General features: G+C 36.5%; 1 protein-coding gene across 4 annotated transcripts in view; it reads right to left on the bottom strand.

The window, feature by feature from the left end:
* Nucleotides 1-1,419: 1,419 nt before the first annotated feature.
* Xrn2 (5'-3' exoribonuclease 2) overlaps nt 1,420-17,424 on the bottom strand; it is a 65,246-nt gene continuing 49,241 nt past the window's right edge. For 3 of the 4 annotated variants that reach the window (NM_011917.3, NM_001356403.1, NM_001356402.1), the window contains 4 exons: nt 16,060-16,187; nt 10,565-10,628; nt 4,394-4,535; nt 1,420-1,937 (listed from right to left, as the gene is read on the bottom strand). In NM_011917.3, the coding sequence (NP_036047.2) occupies nt 1,872-1,937; nt 4,394-4,535; nt 10,565-10,628; nt 16,060-16,187 (400 nt within the window). In that variant the 3' untranslated portion in view covers nt 1,420-1,871. The remainder of the gene's footprint in view (nt 1,938-4,393; nt 4,536-10,564; nt 10,629-16,059; nt 16,188-17,424) is intronic. The other variant, XM_030250983.1, reaches the window with a different exon arrangement.

The following is a 17,424-nucleotide window of genomic DNA, read 5'->3' as shown; positions in this document are numbered from 1 at the left end:
ATAACCTACAGGTCATTACATCCTATTTGCCTTTGAAAAGCTTAATGGCAGTCAATAACTATTTGCAGAAGGTTTTATACTTTCACATCACCCCTGTGGGGCTCTAGAGCTAAGAAGGTTGCTTTTTCCTTACTAGGTCCTCTCAGCATGTCTTCAGGTACTGACTTAAAACAATTCAGTGAGAACCCCTGAAAAAAGATGCCCCAAAGGTAACATAATGGAATACAAGTAGCAAAACTAGCCTGTTGCCTGTAACACTAAAACTTGAGGGAACATTTACATCTGTAAATATCCTTGAAAGCTTTAAACAGCACTTTACTGAAGTAACAGCAGTTTTCTCTTCTAACACTAAGAGATGGCAGAAGAAGAGAATCTAAGGGTTCAGGAGCTAAGCAGGTGTTCCCTGGCACACCCACCTGTTTCACAAGAGAGAACCTACTGTCAGCCAACTTCATTATGCCCTTTACTTGGACTTCTTCAGGACCCTTCAGCCAAAACCAAAATTTAAAAACTAAACCAAAACCAGGGGATTGAGGAAATAAAAAGCATTGGTGTGGGTTTGGAGAATTCATGAAACTATATAAAGACAGACACATGTTCCCTTTGGAAGATAGAGTATTTAGAAGGCTAAATGAGAGACATTAATAGTAGGATTCATTACTATAATGTGGCATGAAGGTAACACACAAAGGTTGACAATTGCTAATGGCTACTCTTTGTTCCAACAATAAAATGACCCTGCTGCTTTCACCATCATCAGCAATGTATTTAAGTTTCAAAATGCCTGTCTATTCAAAGGTGGATTGTTTTCCCCACATAATAAAAAATTAACAAGTATGCTTTAGCTGTGTTCTAAAGAACCAACGTCCTAAGTGAGATGGTCCAAAAGAAATCTTACTTTACAATATTAGGCTAGAAAAGCTGAGACAAAGAAAGCCTCAGTCTTCACAGAAACGTAACCAGCCTAAGTTTGTTTTGGTAATGAAATGAAAATAGCTGTGTCAACTCTAAACATGCACGTAGGGAGTGAGTGTGCTCAAACGAAAGGGAGAAGATCCAGACTGAAGGCCACTGTGAAATATCACTTAAAATATGCTGAGTATTGATTCTTTAGCTAAAAAACTTCAACTTGAATTTTTAAAAATGATCCCTAAATAAGAGATTTAGAAGCCCTTAAAACTAAACCACAAATATGAAATTTGTTAAAATGTAAATATTCAAAGATTTATTAGTAAAATACTAATAAATGCTGCTCTTGAAGTGCTAATCATATCCTCTTAAGACATACCTTGACACTGACTGGCTCTTGACATTTAATTGTAGGAACTGCTTCTGTCTAAGTTGGCACTGTAAATAAGTTTGCACAGGCACCGTAAGTCAAGACTTTCAGCTGAGATAATCAGACACCAGACACCAACATTTTTAAAGTTTAGCTTTATTTTTATTTTTTTACTAAAGTCCACAAATTTCTGTAAGTCAAGTACTTTAATGAAATGTTTTCAAAGAAATGTTGAGCAATATATGCTCGTCTGCAGAATGTGCAGCTCAATGTCCATACCTAATTATTAATGTGCATTAAAATCAGCATAGAGCTGTTTTGAATTTTAACCATAATGAAAACCCAGGACTCCTAATTTCGTCAAATGTGTTTACAAGCAATAATAAATTCAGACCCACTGTATTATGCCATACACATCTCTGGAAAGCAGCATGAAACAGTGAGATCAGATCAGTAAAAATATACACACAGATAAAAGAAATACACAAAGTACTGTAGTTTTATTAAAAACTACTACTTGAGAAAGAAACCTTTCCACAAATAGCATAAAAATGTAGACTGGTAAAAGGAATGTGGAAAGCTTTACAAAAGCCTAATTCCAACTGTATCTTCCCGAGGGTGGTGGCAAAGGGTATTTCCGTCCTTCTCTGGGATATCCCTGAAAGTAAACAAAAGAAAGAATTTATCTTCTGGATTAATAACACCTAACGTAGACATTTACTCTCCGTGGAAGAGCACCTCCTCATGAAGAAGCAGACTCTTTCTTAAGGTACATCCCATGTAAAGTCTTCAAAAGTGTGTGTTCAAACAAAGCTGAAGACCCAAACAAAGTTTGAATTATTGAACACTAACTCCACAGCATTAATAACAACCACATCTAGGAAACTCCCTAAAATGCAGACAAATGAACAGTGAAATGCTTCTTGTAAGTGTGTAGAGTGGGGTTTATTTTTATATTTGTATCAGTTCTTGGAGAATTTCCATGTATTGTGATTATATTCATTCCCTTCCCCTACTCTTCTCAAACCACCCAACTTGTCTCTTTTTTTTTACCCCATCAAAGTACCATTTGTGCTGCCCATATACTTTTGCCTGTGTGACCTTTACTGGTAGTCAACCTACCAGGATCTACACCCTACCGGGAGCTAAACCCTTAAATAAACAAAAACCATTCAAACATTTCCCAGTGATTACCAGTTGCCAATAGCTCCTTAACTAAGGGAAGGACTTTGTGTCCACCTCCCTCTCTATGCTGGATTCTGTCTGGTCTCGGCCTGCAGATATTGTGCATGCTGTAAAGACGGTGCTTTAAAAATTTCCCACCATTCTGAGTCCTTGGTAGAAAAGTCTCTTCATTTAACCAAAGGAAGGGACTTACTGAGGCCTAATGGCCAGTTATTTTTAAGAATATACATATATATATATATATATATATATATATATATATATATATATATGGCTCAATGAAAAACAGAACATTAACAAAACGTTATTAAAATGCTTACAAAACATTTCCATACAAAAACAATTCATAATTCTTTTTCTAAAGGTTTGGGAATATAGCTCAATAGTAAGAGCATTTGCTGGATGAGTGTGGTACCGGGTTTGGGTCTAAAGGGAAGAGGGGATTCCTATTTAGGACACAAGGTTCTATTTTACCACTTAAACAGCTTACACTCTATGGCATGACAGATCCTGGAGGCTGCAATGTGTGCTAAGGACTTGTTGAGATATATTAAGGTCACTACAAATAAAATGAAAGCATCATTCCCTTTAACAATAAACTCTAACTTCAATAGTTGCAATTTAACAAACACTACATGGAAACATGACTAAAACGAATGAGTATATTTCCAAAAAAGAATCTTCCAACTTGTTTACATATCTTGAACTGGGGTTCAGTGTCCCCAGCTCTGCCTCCAAACTATGAGATCACAGGCTTTCAGTTCCTGACTGTAAAATGAAGTAACTGCACACAGAATCTTCCATGGTTTCTCATGTCTTCATCTTAAAATGCTGTTATTTTAACTGCCTAGTGCCACCTAAACTCCAGTAGCACAGACAGCAGTAATTTCCTAATATGACTTTTCAAAGGTGTTGGGTAGAAAAAAATGTAAATTCTGTGGAATGATTTTAATGAATCATAACAACATTTTCTCAAAGGGCATTAACTGTAAGTAATTAAGGTGACCATTTTCTTGTATAGTTGAAACAGGCTTACAAAAATACACTTTTAAGGTATCAAAATGGTTTTCCTTCCACGTCAGAGATCTTGGATTAAAGAGGTGGGGGCACAAAGCAAGAAAAAGAAAGTAGAAAACTAATATACAAAGTACTGCAAAGGCCTGCAGGCAACACCAAGTAAGCAATTTAAAACTCCGCATGTACTGCAGGCGCCTGACTCCAGGAAGACTAGACAGCAGAGTTGCAGTGTTGGATTAAAGTACGAATCCTGCTCAGGCTCACAGATTGCTAGGGGAATTATATTAAACAGACCTCAGCTTTAACTTGCTAAGACTGAATGGAATTGAGAAGACAAAGCTACATCACCTCAATGTATCTATACATTGAATTATAATGCTCTTCTGCATCACATGGCACTTTCCATTTAGCAGAAAAATGTGTGGAAAAATCTTTAAAGAGAAATTTGCTTCCACAAGGAGGGACTCAACAACAATCAGTTAAGAAAATTCTAGGATGAATAAAGACAACCAGTAAACAAGTACTTTTGTGTTAGTTTTATTTTATTTTACTTATTTAATTTACTTTCAGCTTCCAGAAAGTCTTCATTTGTTAATGACAGACCTAGTTTAATAATACAATATCCTCTAAGCTAAAAAGAAGTGTTTTGGTGACTGTGACTCCTGTTAATCACCACTGAGCTATGATAAAGGGGGCTCCGAGGATGGAAGTCTTGAAGACTGCCCATATATAAACTATTTAGGTGAGATACTTGACATAAATGTGTATTTAATGATGACAAGAGTTCACCTAAGCTGTTCTATTAACAATTTCTCCAGAAATACTGGTAACAAAATATGAATTCCTAAGAGACAAACGTTAACAGTGCGCAGTATGCTGCTTTCCCTCTACAGCCCACATTGTACTTATTACCTGTCTCCCTCCTCGGTGATCGTCACGTCTGGGTGGATAGCCTCCAGGTCCTCCTAGCATCTGGTACTGATTTGGCTGAAAGGCTGCATTTTGGTTTTGGATCATCCGGTTCCATGGCAGTAGAGGTTCAGCTCCAACACTTCTGTAAAAAGACATTTGTATCGGAAGTGAAGCCTGCTTTATTTTACGACACAAGCCTAAAATGGACGGGTTATCTCCTCCAACGTTTAAGACAACTCAATTCACCTCGATGTGATATACAGACTATGTAGTATGATGGCCTTTGTGTCTCTGGTAACCAGTGACGTGTACTGCACTTCATAAAACACCACAATTTATTAAAAGGGATGTTTACAGCTGATGGCTCAGAGGGTCCAAGTACCTGCCTTACAAGTCTGATGACCCAAGTTCAATTCCCAGAACCCAAGCTGGAATCTCCACATGAGGTAATATCCCACTACCACCTCATCAGTATGCACGTAACGCAATAAATAATTTTTAAAAGGGGGATGCATAAAGCCAGCTGATAAACTTTTATAAAACATTTTATATGGTTTTAAATGTGAAGTTTCTTTTATCTGGATCCACAATCAGCAAGCTGATTACATTTATGATGCTGTCCAAAAGAGTAAACATGTACAAGTAGGAGAAAGAGGCTTTATTTTTAAAAATGTCTGGACTCGTTCTTAGATTCTATTCTTTCTAGTTAATTGCAGGTTGCAAGTGAATTCTTACTGCTCAGTATTTTGAATCCAGGGTAGGGAACTTGGCAGTTTTTTCCCATCCATTATTCTGCTCAATATGTCAGAAGGTCTGATCGTGAAGAAACCTTTTCAAGTTCTATTGATGCAGTTTTCAATTGACCATGGTGACCTAGCAACATGAGCACTAATTGGCATGGGCTGACTGGCATTTGGTGTACAGTTTACATGGGAACACAGATTCAACAGCTATTATAACCCAGTTTGCTGTCCCAGATTACTAGTTGAAAGACATGTTTTAATTGTCTTCAAGTGCCTATTTTAACTTTTAGATACACAACAACAGGTAGAAGGCATTAAATCATAACTTAATTAAAACCTGTCACATAAACAATGTAACAAAGATATTTCTAAAGACAATAATCACCATTTAAAATGGAACTTTCCCAGTAAGAAGTTTTTAACTTCTACTTACAGTCACAAAAAATAAATAAACAAAAAAATGTTCCTGTATACTTTAACATTAGAAATTTTGGGGCCAAAGATGATGCCAGGAAGAACTCAGTAAAATTTCTTATATTCACCAAGGTTCTGACTAGCCAGCTTTCACTATAATGCTATCAGCATATGAATTTCACTTCTTTGTGGGAGAGAAAATGTTAGGGATAAAAGCCTGAAGTTGGGCTCATTGGGTAGTAGACTAATTCTTCTTACAGTTAGCTATTCAAATCTGAAGCTATTCTACTTTCCCTTCAGTTACAACAAGCCTTCTTAAATCAAAACAACAAAAAAGCAAAATAATTATTCTTGTGTAACAGTTCAAAGACAACAGCTGTCTGAAGACTCAAGGAAGAGCAAAGCAACTCTTTATGGAAAGGAGGGAAACCAGAGCTCAAATACAACACATTGCATGTGATTCAGAGTCGATTCAAAGTCAGGGTGAGGTTGTCTATGGTTACGACTCATAATTATCTTGAGGTTATTATCAGTACAAGTGAATTCTAGCACGAATGCCCTGTGTGACTGAGAAGAACAGCTCTATGCACACGTAAGGACGGTGCTTCTGACCTCTGCAGAGGTGAGGGACCTGTGGTGATGGACTGCCATCAGGGGTCACCGATGTGGGACACGTGTGCAAAGCCTACAAACCAAAACTGCAGCTCAGACCCTGGACTGTCACTCATTTTTCTTTTTAGTCTTAGTAAATTTCATGGAACTACTTTGGCATAATATAAACTATAAATATAATTTAAAAGCATTTTTATATGCTAAAAATAAGTTAGAAGGTAAACGCATAGTATAAAACATACAAATTTTCTTTTTGTTCAAAATGATCACTAATGTTTTTGATCAAAGATAATTTCTATGATGAAAATCATTAGTAATAAAATGTCAAGAGAAAGAACAATGTAACAGTGGTATATACTACCATTTTCTCTTTGCTGGCAAGAACACCTGTATTTATTTACCATCAACAATCATTTTTATGTTAATTATATTAATTTACAAATATAAGCAAACTGAAACTTTGAAACAATGTTTCGAAAATGTGAGGTGGAAACCCTAAGGTTAGCCTTCCCTAACTTCTAGTAAGTAGGACTACATGTGGTGGTGCACACCTTTGATCCTAGCACTCTGGAGGCAGAGGCAATTGGATCTCTGTGAATTTAAGGCCAATCAGGTCTACTTAGCGAATTCTAGGCTAGACTACATAGTGGGAACTGTCTCAAAAAAAAAAAAAAAAAAGCAAAAAGCAAGGTGGTGTGCAGCCCTTTAATCTCAGCACTTGGGAGGGAGATCCAGGCAGGTCTCTGTAAGTTCAAGGCCAGCCTGTTGTACAGAGTGAGTTCCAGGCTAGCCAGGACTACACTAAGAAACTGTCTTAAAAATCAAAACAAAACAAAAACAAACACAAAAAGGCAAAATACATACATACATACATAAATGCAAGAGTTAGTGGTTATAAACTGAGGTAACTTATAAGGCAAGGCACTACTTGCTACTACAGTGACAATATTCTTTTTTAAAATTTTTTTCTTAGATATTTTCTTCATTTACATTTCAAATGCTATCCCAAAAGTCCGTATACCCTCCCCCCGCCCTGCTCCCCTACCCACCCACTCCCACTTCTTGGCCCTGGCATTCCCTGTACTGGAAAATATAAAGTTTTCAAGACCTAGGGGCCTCTCTTCTCAATGATGGCCGACAAGGCCATCTTCTGATACATATGCAGCTAGAGACACGAGCTCTGGGGGTACTGGTTAGTTCATATTGTTGTTCCACCTATAGGATGCAGACCCCTTCAGCTCCTTGGGTACTTTCTCTAGCTTCTCCATTGGGGGCCCTGTGTTCCATCCTATAGATGACTATGAGCATCCACTTCTGTATTGACAACAATAATCTTTCTTTTTTTTTTTTTTGGTTTTTTGAGACAGGGTTTCTCTGTGTAGCCCTGGCTGTCCTGGAACTCACTCTGTAGACCAGGCTGGCCTCGCACTCAGAAATCCGCCTGCCTCTGCCTCCCAAGTGCTGGATTAAAGGCGTGTGCCACCGCGCCCGGCCGACAACAATATTCTTAAAGCTTCCAAATTATTGCTCTAGAGAGTAGTTGGTAACTAAGGCCCACCAATTTGGATAGTTTAAATTTGTACGGTGGTTAATCATATTGTTTAAAGATTTTTTTTCCCCATAATTTAGTTGAGTAACCACAAGTAAAAAAATTAAACTGAACAGCTGTGTTGTACAGGCTGAAAAGAAACTTAAATGCTGGCTAGTACTGCACAGAGTCAGCACCATTAACTACAAGTTATTCTGTTTGGGAAAGAGGAACAATGGCTTGTTTTTGAAACAAATCCTTCTGTCTCAACCTTCTCAGTGCCCAGATAACAGATAAATGCCACCATACCTATCTCTTACTGATTTTTTTTTCTTAAGGAAATCACATGTATTTATTTTTGTGTGTTCACATTTGCCTGTGTATATATATGTGTGAGCTTAGAAGATAACTTACAGGAATTAGTGTTCTTCCACCACTGAGTCCTGGGGACACAAATCAGGTAGGTTGTCAGGCTTGGTGGCTGTTGCTTTTATCCACTGAGCCCTCAACCAGCTGTATTTTTAGGTCAAAGGGATATATATAGAGATTTAAGTACTGTCCCAAGGGAAGAAATAATTCAAGACAATATATTATAGTTTAGGAACAAGATATACTCAAAAGTCATGTTTTAATAGGATTCTTAACAACGCCCCAAAATAGTACACTGGAAATGCTCTAAACTAAGGATTAGAAAAACCTGACTCTCATAAGACTACCACCATCTATTATCTATAATCTTTTGGTAAAGTAAAAATGGTTCCTACTCTGTCTTGTAAGGTCTGACTATTGAGAATGACAAGGGTATAGAAATGAGCAATAAGCTGTGACCACTTATTAGCTAAAGAAGCTTAGGAGAATAAAACGGTTTCCTTCACTAGTACTTGGGAGGCTGAGGCAGAAAGAGTGCAAGTTACAGACCAATGTGGCCATATAGTGAGATCCTACCTCCAAAAATAAAGAGTTCCATTCCCTAAATAACAATGAATTAATGATTCTATAAATGCTTATCTTTAACTTTTTCTTTCAGGGGTGATGTTAAAGTATCTAAAACTACCCACCCAGCCCACAAAAACCCAAACAAAATGTCTCTTACTTCTGGGTTCACAAAGTCAGGGTAATAACAGTTCTTGGTGAGGATAGGATAAGAACAAGAAAATGATAAAACAGCAGAGCAAGGAAGAGGATACAGATGGTAGTCCTAGACCAACCTTCCATGTGTACAGACCAGAAGGAAAGCTGCTGCAACTACAGATAGAGCCCCAGAAGTGGAGGCTAATCTTTCATTTCCTTTGATGTGCTGTGGCTTTATATTATGTTCAGAGGAAATAGTCTGATGAGTTCTGTTCTACTAAAACATTTCTTGGTAACGAGAAACATGGAAGACTGACCTTGGATAAGCTACTGAATGTGTCTCAGTTTCTGTAAAAATGAAAATTAACACCACATCTATGAGAAGATGTTAACACAGTGCTGATAATGTGAAGAAACACATTAGAAATTTTTATTAACATACTGAAGAAATGAACAATGATATGAAAAAAACAAATATAACAATTTAGAAGAATTTATCCCTTTATTTGTTTTAAAACGGTGTTAAGCTAGTCATGGTGGTGTATACCTATAATCCCTACTCTCAGACTTGAGAAACTAAGTAAGGCAGGAGGACTAGAAGTTCGAGGTCAACCTGGGCTATTTTGATGATAATTAAATAGTATGTGCAGTATTCTTTGAGCATGTACAACATATACTTACCAATCATATTTGATTTAAAATATGGTTTGCATGAGGTAACTGACACTATCAATAAACAGCTGAGTTACACAAATTTTTGTAGCAATCTTGAAGAAAACAACAGAAGGCAATTTTGGAAGAGCTCAAGAGCTGCTAAGTATTTGTGCAAGAAGAGCACTATTTCTGGAACCATTTGTTAATGCAGTCCATTCACTGAAGATGTGAACAGATTAAAATGGCTAACTCAGCAAAGTAAAAACAGATTGTAACTGGAAATGTGAAAAAGGAAGCTTTACTTTCATGAAACTCCATTTGGTTTTACATTTATTGATGCTGTCAAAACCAGCTTGGAACAATACATTATACTCTTAAGTAAATGATTCTACAGATGATAATATAGTTATTCATAACATGCCCATCTGACTTCTCATGGCAGGTTCATCTGACTTAGGAACACAGAACTTATGAATGACAGAACACATGTCAAACATCCCTTGTTATTAAATCATGTCACATTCTTCCTAGTCCATGGTACTTATTAGACTGCAGATCCCATAATCCTCTTCTGAGTCCCTTCTGCATTTAATTCAGTTCAGTCTTAAGTAGTTAAAGAAACTGTTTTCAGTGGCAACTAATAACTACTGACCTACAGTGACACTGCTCTACAATAGGCCTGTCAGCCCTGAAAAAGTTGTACCAAAGAAGCTGATTAGGACTTGAAGAGGTCTGTGGTAAGAATCAATAGCTGGTCTGTACTAACGCTGTGCTGCTGGCAGACATGATAAAAGTGGAACACCATTAGTTATGCCTCATTAAACTGCACAACCCTGCTAAAGAGAAATTTGTTTAGCTTGACAAAAACCTAATACAATTTTAAGCTCTGTGTTGCATTTTCTTAGAGTACCTCAATGCATCAATAAAATAAAGTCCAAGAAAACCAAGAAACACAGGAAACTATATAAACAAGAGCATTTAATTCAAAGGATTAATTACATATTTCCTAAAAACAAGTGCAAAAAAAATATTTGGGGTGAGAAAAAGCATTCTTTCCAAGCAGGTACGTTTGGTTTATAAGTAAGCAGCACCCCAGATATCAATGCAGGAAGCGTCTAAAGCACAAAAGCTTTATTTAGCTTTATTTACCTCTCAAATCTATGCTGCTGGAAAAGAGGAGGAGGGCCTCGCCAGGAATCTTGGGGCCTCATATCTGGAAAACAAATGGGAGGAGTTCACAAAATGCTTGCGAAAGCGTCGACCATCACCTGCCAACATGGATTATAATTCAAAGTCCCTGAAAAAGGAAGGAGAGAGCATGTAAAATAAGTAAGCAAGCCGGAGTCAGAACTAGCCATTAATGGAAAATAACCAACAGAAAGAATTAGCACAGACTCTCGTTGGTTATATTTTTGTGGCTAGCAAGGCAGTTTTGGTAACAACCTTAGCTATACTTACACTTCTCTCTCACTTCCTGTAGTGCGTGGCTATGTATCACATACATAGACTTTTTATGTGTACTTTAAATGTTATAAAAAAAAATAAAAGAAAGGATCTCAGCCTTTTTCATGACTGTACACTGAACTAGCAGGATTAATTCTAATGGACACTTGTCTCATGAGTGTGCCAATTGCAACACCATCAAATAGAAAGCATGCAATCTTTCCAACACATACCATCAAGAAAAGCTAATGAAAGAACCCCCTATTTTTCTGTAGTTTCCTCATCATCAAGCCCCCACCCCCACCCCATTATTGCAAAGCAGAACTGGAAGTTTTATCTACTTAGATAAAACCAAATGGCTGCTGCTCTCCTACATAAACTGAACATTACAATGAAGGAAAGGCCCATCAAGTCCTGGTCAGGCTCAGCATTCACATTTAAAACACTCAAAGGGGTAGTATCAACCAACCACTGCTCCTGACTTCTGCCTTCCAGTTATCATCTGCCTCTAGCATGGTCTGCTGTGACCTGATTAAAACAGCTAGGTCTAGAAGTTGTGCATTCACTATGTGAGGACAGTGGCCATCTCCAGACTACCAGGAGCAAGAACACAGCTTACCATAACGTATTCAGGCATACAGTTTAATGGAAATACAAACAAAAACCATGCTTTTCAAAATTGCTTTCTAAAAGAAGCTTAGACCTAGTTAAAAAACAAACAAAAAAAATGTACAATTTGGTATTACAAAAGAAAAAGAATCCAAAAGAATTAATGCTTTTAAATTTTTTATAAAGCACAAATGGGCCAAGTTAAAGTATGTGATAACTGATGACTGTAGCATGACACAGCTGACATCCTCTGCTCTGAGCTTTCTGCCCTGCTCCACAGGTCTGAGAAAGCCAGCCTGGGGTTGTTCTCTAGATATGGCCATACTACCCAATGACTGGTACCAACCTGCACAGTTCCCAGCATCCAACTAGGGGGTCCCTCTTTCAAAAAGGAGAGGAAGTCCTTCACCAGAAAAGCAAGTATTCTCTCTAGCTGAATTATATCCTGTTTTACTGCTTAAAAATGATATTACTAGCAGTAAAGCTGAGTTACAATGTAGAAAAAGCTTCCAAATGGTCCAAAGATGTAAACTAGGGCTCAAAACCTCAGTGGAAATTCTGGAAGCTAATTACGAAGTTCACAGAAATGGGAGAACAAAGTGACCCATTCTGGGACCAGAATGATTCAGACTAGAAATTGTCAGAAAAATCAGTATTTTATCTTATCTTGTGAGACAGGGTCCCATGTATCTCAGGCTAGCCTCATAATCTAAGTAACCAAGATGACCTTGAACTTTTGATCCTCTTGCCTCTATTTGTTTGGTATTAGAGTGAGCTACAGGACCATGCCTGGTAAGTATGGTGCTGGAAAATGGAGCCCGTGGCTTTGTGCAGGACCAATTACCAAGTGAACTAAACTTTAACCCCAAAGGAAACCTTAAACATGTAAAGCCTAGAAATTCATATAAGAATGACAATTATTTCCTTTGTGAGGCTTCCTTAGATGGAAAACTTAGGACATTTGCTAAACAATGACCTGCAATCTATGAGAAAATAGACCACTGAAAATTAAAATAAATTATTTGTACTTTTTTCTGATTTGTTTGTTAAACTTGAAGACCAATGACCTATTCAGGTGGTATACAAAAATTAGTAAGAATCCGTTAAAATGTTTAAAAGCTTGTATTTTTTATGTCTTTACATTTACAAAATTAGGTAAAAGACCGACAAAAGTAAACAAAACAAAACCACCAGAATGACTGATTCAGATGCTGTTGCATGCCTCTGTGCTTCACCCTGGAAACATGTTTATCATTAAGACCTCATTCTCAAAGTCTGGTTCCATGGTGTATCCTAATAACCACAGAATGCATACCCTCTACAATACTTAGAAAAGCTTTCACATGAAAACCCGATTTATTCAAGATCAACTAAAGACAATGAAAAAGACACATGCACATTAAAATAAACTTTCAAGAGCCATTTACCCTAATGTTTTCTGAAAATGAAGGGGAAAAATGTTTATTTTCTCCTAGAAAGTGTGTAATTGGAGGGTAATGGCATCTCAACCCATCTCTTCACATATATTAAATTCAAATATGATGTACATTAAATTAACCATAAGATTATTTTTAAGAACGAATACAATAATACAGAAGCATCAAGGGCGAGCATTTCCTAACAGTCTATCTATAAGTGCTAGAAAATGGTGGCAAACATTCATTCCCATGTCACCATTTGCAGGTACATCAAGTGCTTCCGTATTTAATTCTCATTTTCAGAACAACCCTTTTTCACATAATCTTAGCATTAGCAAAAATAGTGTTTTGCTAAAACTTGAACTAATAATATAAAATTTTAAATTTTTCTCTCATATATTATTAAACATTCTTTGCTTTTAATCCAAAAAGAAAAGCTAAAAACAGCCACAAATATTTTCAAAGCCACCTTTAAACAAATTTTTTCATGTAGCTCTGAGTAATACACATAGCCCTTAAGTATTCATAAAGTAGAAATATTTCTTGGCTTATAAGTAATGAAGCAGACAGTAAAACAAACTTATTACCATTCATTTGTATGACTCTAACAGAAGATCTTTTTGAGTGGGAGGAAAAAAACCTACGAGACAATGAATTGCACTTCAGAAGCCACAAGAACAAGGAGGGGCAGTTAATATTTTTCCTTTGGTCTTTAAGAAGGCATCCCTTTTCTAGAGCTCTAAGGCCACATCAACCAGCTTCAACAACAGTGTCTCAAGTGACCATTTACTCAATCAGCACGGCAAATCAGGAAAGATTTCACGTTTACTGACTGCAATAATAACAAATCACTTTTCAAATGCAGATAAGTGACAAGCTTACTGATCAAAATGAAGAGAAGTCATGTGCCACCTTCTCTAGAATGCAAAAACTGATGCTTTATTCATATTGACTACTCAGGGCTACACCTGATTCCAAAAAGTTATCAACAAACAAAGAAGTATATATAATGTGACCCAAGCTGTCACATTAAAGGTAAAAGACCAACAGTAAGAGACACCAGCTGATAGAAGAGGCACTTTGACCAAATGGTTCATCTTCAGTGTATTTTACACCATACCATATTAAATAAAATAATTATGACACGAAAAATGCTGTTGAAAAATTAAGAGGCTTAGTTTTCGATTTTACTAAAATAAAACAGTTTCTAACCAAAACTTCAAATTTATAATTTATCATTAGTGATGTTCTATAGGTTATGGACTCCTGTTAATAAGCAAAGTACCACTAACCTAGGCTAACACTTACCAAAGAGGGATAGTTTAGACTTTGTTTTGTGGGTTTGGGTTTTGTTGAAACAAGGTCTCCCTCTGTGACTCAGTCTGGCCTCAAATTTGTGGAATCTTCCTCCCACCTTTGTTCCACCAATCTGCTAAGGATGTATGTTAGTAAACCCAGAGCACCTAATTTTTGGTATTATCCTTTCCTGTGTGCGTGCATGCATGCGCGCGAGCAAAGATTTATTTTTATTTATCTGTTATGGATGTTTTACTTTCACATATCTGTCTACAATGTACATGCTATGCTGTCAAAGTCTAGAAGAAAATAGCAGATTCCCCGAAACTGGAGTCACTGATGGCTGTGAGCTACCACATAAGTGCTGGGATTTGAACCATGTCCTCTGAGAGTGAGTGATGGCATTGTAATCAATTTCAGAGAGTCATACAAACCAGCAAAGTCACATAATCAGACCCCATACATGATAACAAGTGAGTCCTGAGAGAAATAAGACCTTCAGAACCTATTTCTTCTCATGTACTATATGAAAAAAGTCTGTGCTTTAAGTTAGAAAATGGTTTATAAATCAACTTAACATTAAAACCATGATAGGCACAGAGCAGACGCTTCTAACAATTACCTACTTGACCTGGCACTTTAACAGCTCCTCAGCACACCTAACAGTAATGCCTGGCTCTGTGGCCTACAGTACTGAGGTATTATTTGGATCAAGAGTGGTTTAAGTCTGGTGTGGTGAATTAAGCCCACTGTCCTAGCATCAGAAGTCTAAAACAGAAAAAATTCTGTAACTCTGAGGCCAAGCAGGGCTATATACTGGCTAGCAAAACCTTACCTCAAAAATAAACAAACAATAGTAATAACAATTGAGTTGGAAAGGAGGGAAAGTAGAGAAGTGAAAGGAAGAAGGGAGAGAGATTTAAAGATTTTTGAGTTTTCTGCATTAAAGCAGCACTTTTTATTCCAGGTAGTAGCAGAGATCAAACACAGAACCCTGACAAGCAAGATAAGGGCTCTACTGTTTAGCCAAATCCCTAGCTCACACCCTTCTTTTGATATTTAATTTATAAAATACTACAAACATTAAAAAAATAGATTTTTAAGTGCCAATGCCCCTCAAACATAACAAATGCTAGTTTCTTGCCAAATGCTTTTCTCCCCCATGCTGCCCTTGTCTGGTTGGGTAGCAACTATATGAAGATAGTTTAGAGAACCTGGCCCATGATCTGTATCTTCCTGATGAACAAGCACAGCCATGGATCTCAAATGTAACATTAAGTAGGAATAAAATTAAAATCAATGGTAAATAGCATATATAACACTCAACTATTTTCCATCACTACTATGGAAATCAAAATATATTACTTCCTTTATGGTTAGCATTATCAACTATTTATAATTCAGGTTTTGAGAGGTGAAAGAGGCCAAGGTTTTTTCAGATGAGAGATATTACTACTTAACACCTGGCTTTATGTTTGGTAAAACTAACATACAATTTGGTCCAAGATAGGAATACTTTTGTCTATCAGCATCTAAATGATAACTATTTCATATCTAATAAACCTATTTAACTGTTTGGATACTTTAGTTATCAATGGATAAACACATACCTCTTCCTGCATAGGTTAACTCAGAAATAGGTTTATAAATAAAGAAAAAGAAGATTCAGTTCATCTTATTCAGTAAGCTAAATACAAACAAGACAGAAAGTAATTGAAAGAATTTGTATAAAGTATTCTCTTACAAGTTTTCTAGCAATGTTTAATTCTATCTCTAAATCAAAGCAACAATCTTTCTTGGCAGTGAGGATGGGAAAGCAGCAACCTTTGCTGTCATAGTTTATTTAGAATATACAATAACCAATCAGTAAAAACTTACTTGACATAAGTTTTGGGATCTGAGCTTGACCTCTCAGCAGTGGCCTGTAATTGTTCCCCTGGTAATTGGCAGGTGGTAGTGCAGTGTTCGTATAAACACTCGTCCCCGAGCCTCTTGGTGTAACATGGCTGTAAAAGAGACCCTTACATAAGAAAACATAGAGAGCTATATACAGAGATTGTACTAATATGTTAAGCTGACAAATCAAACATTGGTAGTTTCCTCTTTATTGTTAGACCTGATTAATATAAAAATAAGGTTTTTAATTAAACTAAGGTTCCAAACTATACACAATAGTAATGGTGATAGGAAGTGTTCATCTACCACATTAAGATGTTCATAGTATTTGTTTAGTTGCTGTCACTACTAATCACTATTCTATATTTTGCTATTTCAATTTACCATCTCAAATACTGCCAGGTGGTTTTCATTACTCTTAATAGCAATAGCATAAAAGCTTTAGACTATTTCACTATGTTAATGTCTCATATTTTACTAAACCTTTTCTCATTTAGAGCTAGTATTACATATGTTGATGAACAAGACATTAAGTGTACAGCTATGCTACTTAAACTATTTTCTCAAGGTAAGTTCCAAGTAATAAGAATTTAGATAAAACATCTTTGAAACTCAGAACTCTACTTAGCCACCACCTTGTCATCATGAGGTAGGTGCAATTATTATCCACTTTACATATTAGGGAACTGACATGTAGATGGTATTGTAACTTTTATAAATACAGGAAGAAGCTTAGAAAAAGGAATCCTACTCTTAACCTCTAAGCCACAATTTTCTATTATTTGATATATAAATTACATGCTACTAGAAACTTTCTGCCTGAATTACCTTTTCACTTTTTCGGTGTCTCATTAACATCAAAATACCTATAAACGAGTTATCATTTTAATTCCTGAATTGTGTGTTATTAGCATTTCCTCCAGCAAGCTGCTTTGAAATAGGGTCTTGCTTTGTAGCCTGAGTTGGCTTCCGACTTGTGATCTTGCCTGAGCTTTCCAAGTACCACAGGCATGTGCTACCACACCAACCCCAGACCATCTTTTTTAATCCCAGCCTGAACTTTCATTGTTTCAAAGTCCTCTAAACATAGTTTCTTCTATAGCTAAGAAAAACAATTCAACAGCTAATAAGGGTAAAAGATAAAAACCACAAATTTATATAGGCAATACAGATGATCAAATAAACATCTTAGCTGGCAAAACATTGACAATGCAAACATCAATGATATACCACCTTTCATGCATAGGTAAACACTAATTTAAGAGCCTAGTGCCTTTGTTTTAATTATTTATTTAATTAATGTATTGGTTAATATGTCATAAAGACACTCTTGTAATAATACATAAC

The sequence above is a fragment of the Mus musculus genome, chromosome 2 (assembly GCF_000001635.26).
Source record: "Mus musculus strain C57BL/6J chromosome 2, GRCm38.p6 C57BL/6J".
NCBI lineage: Eukaryota > Metazoa > Chordata > Mammalia > Rodentia > Muridae > Mus > Mus musculus.
This window is presented reverse-complemented; position numbering and strand designations above follow the sequence as displayed.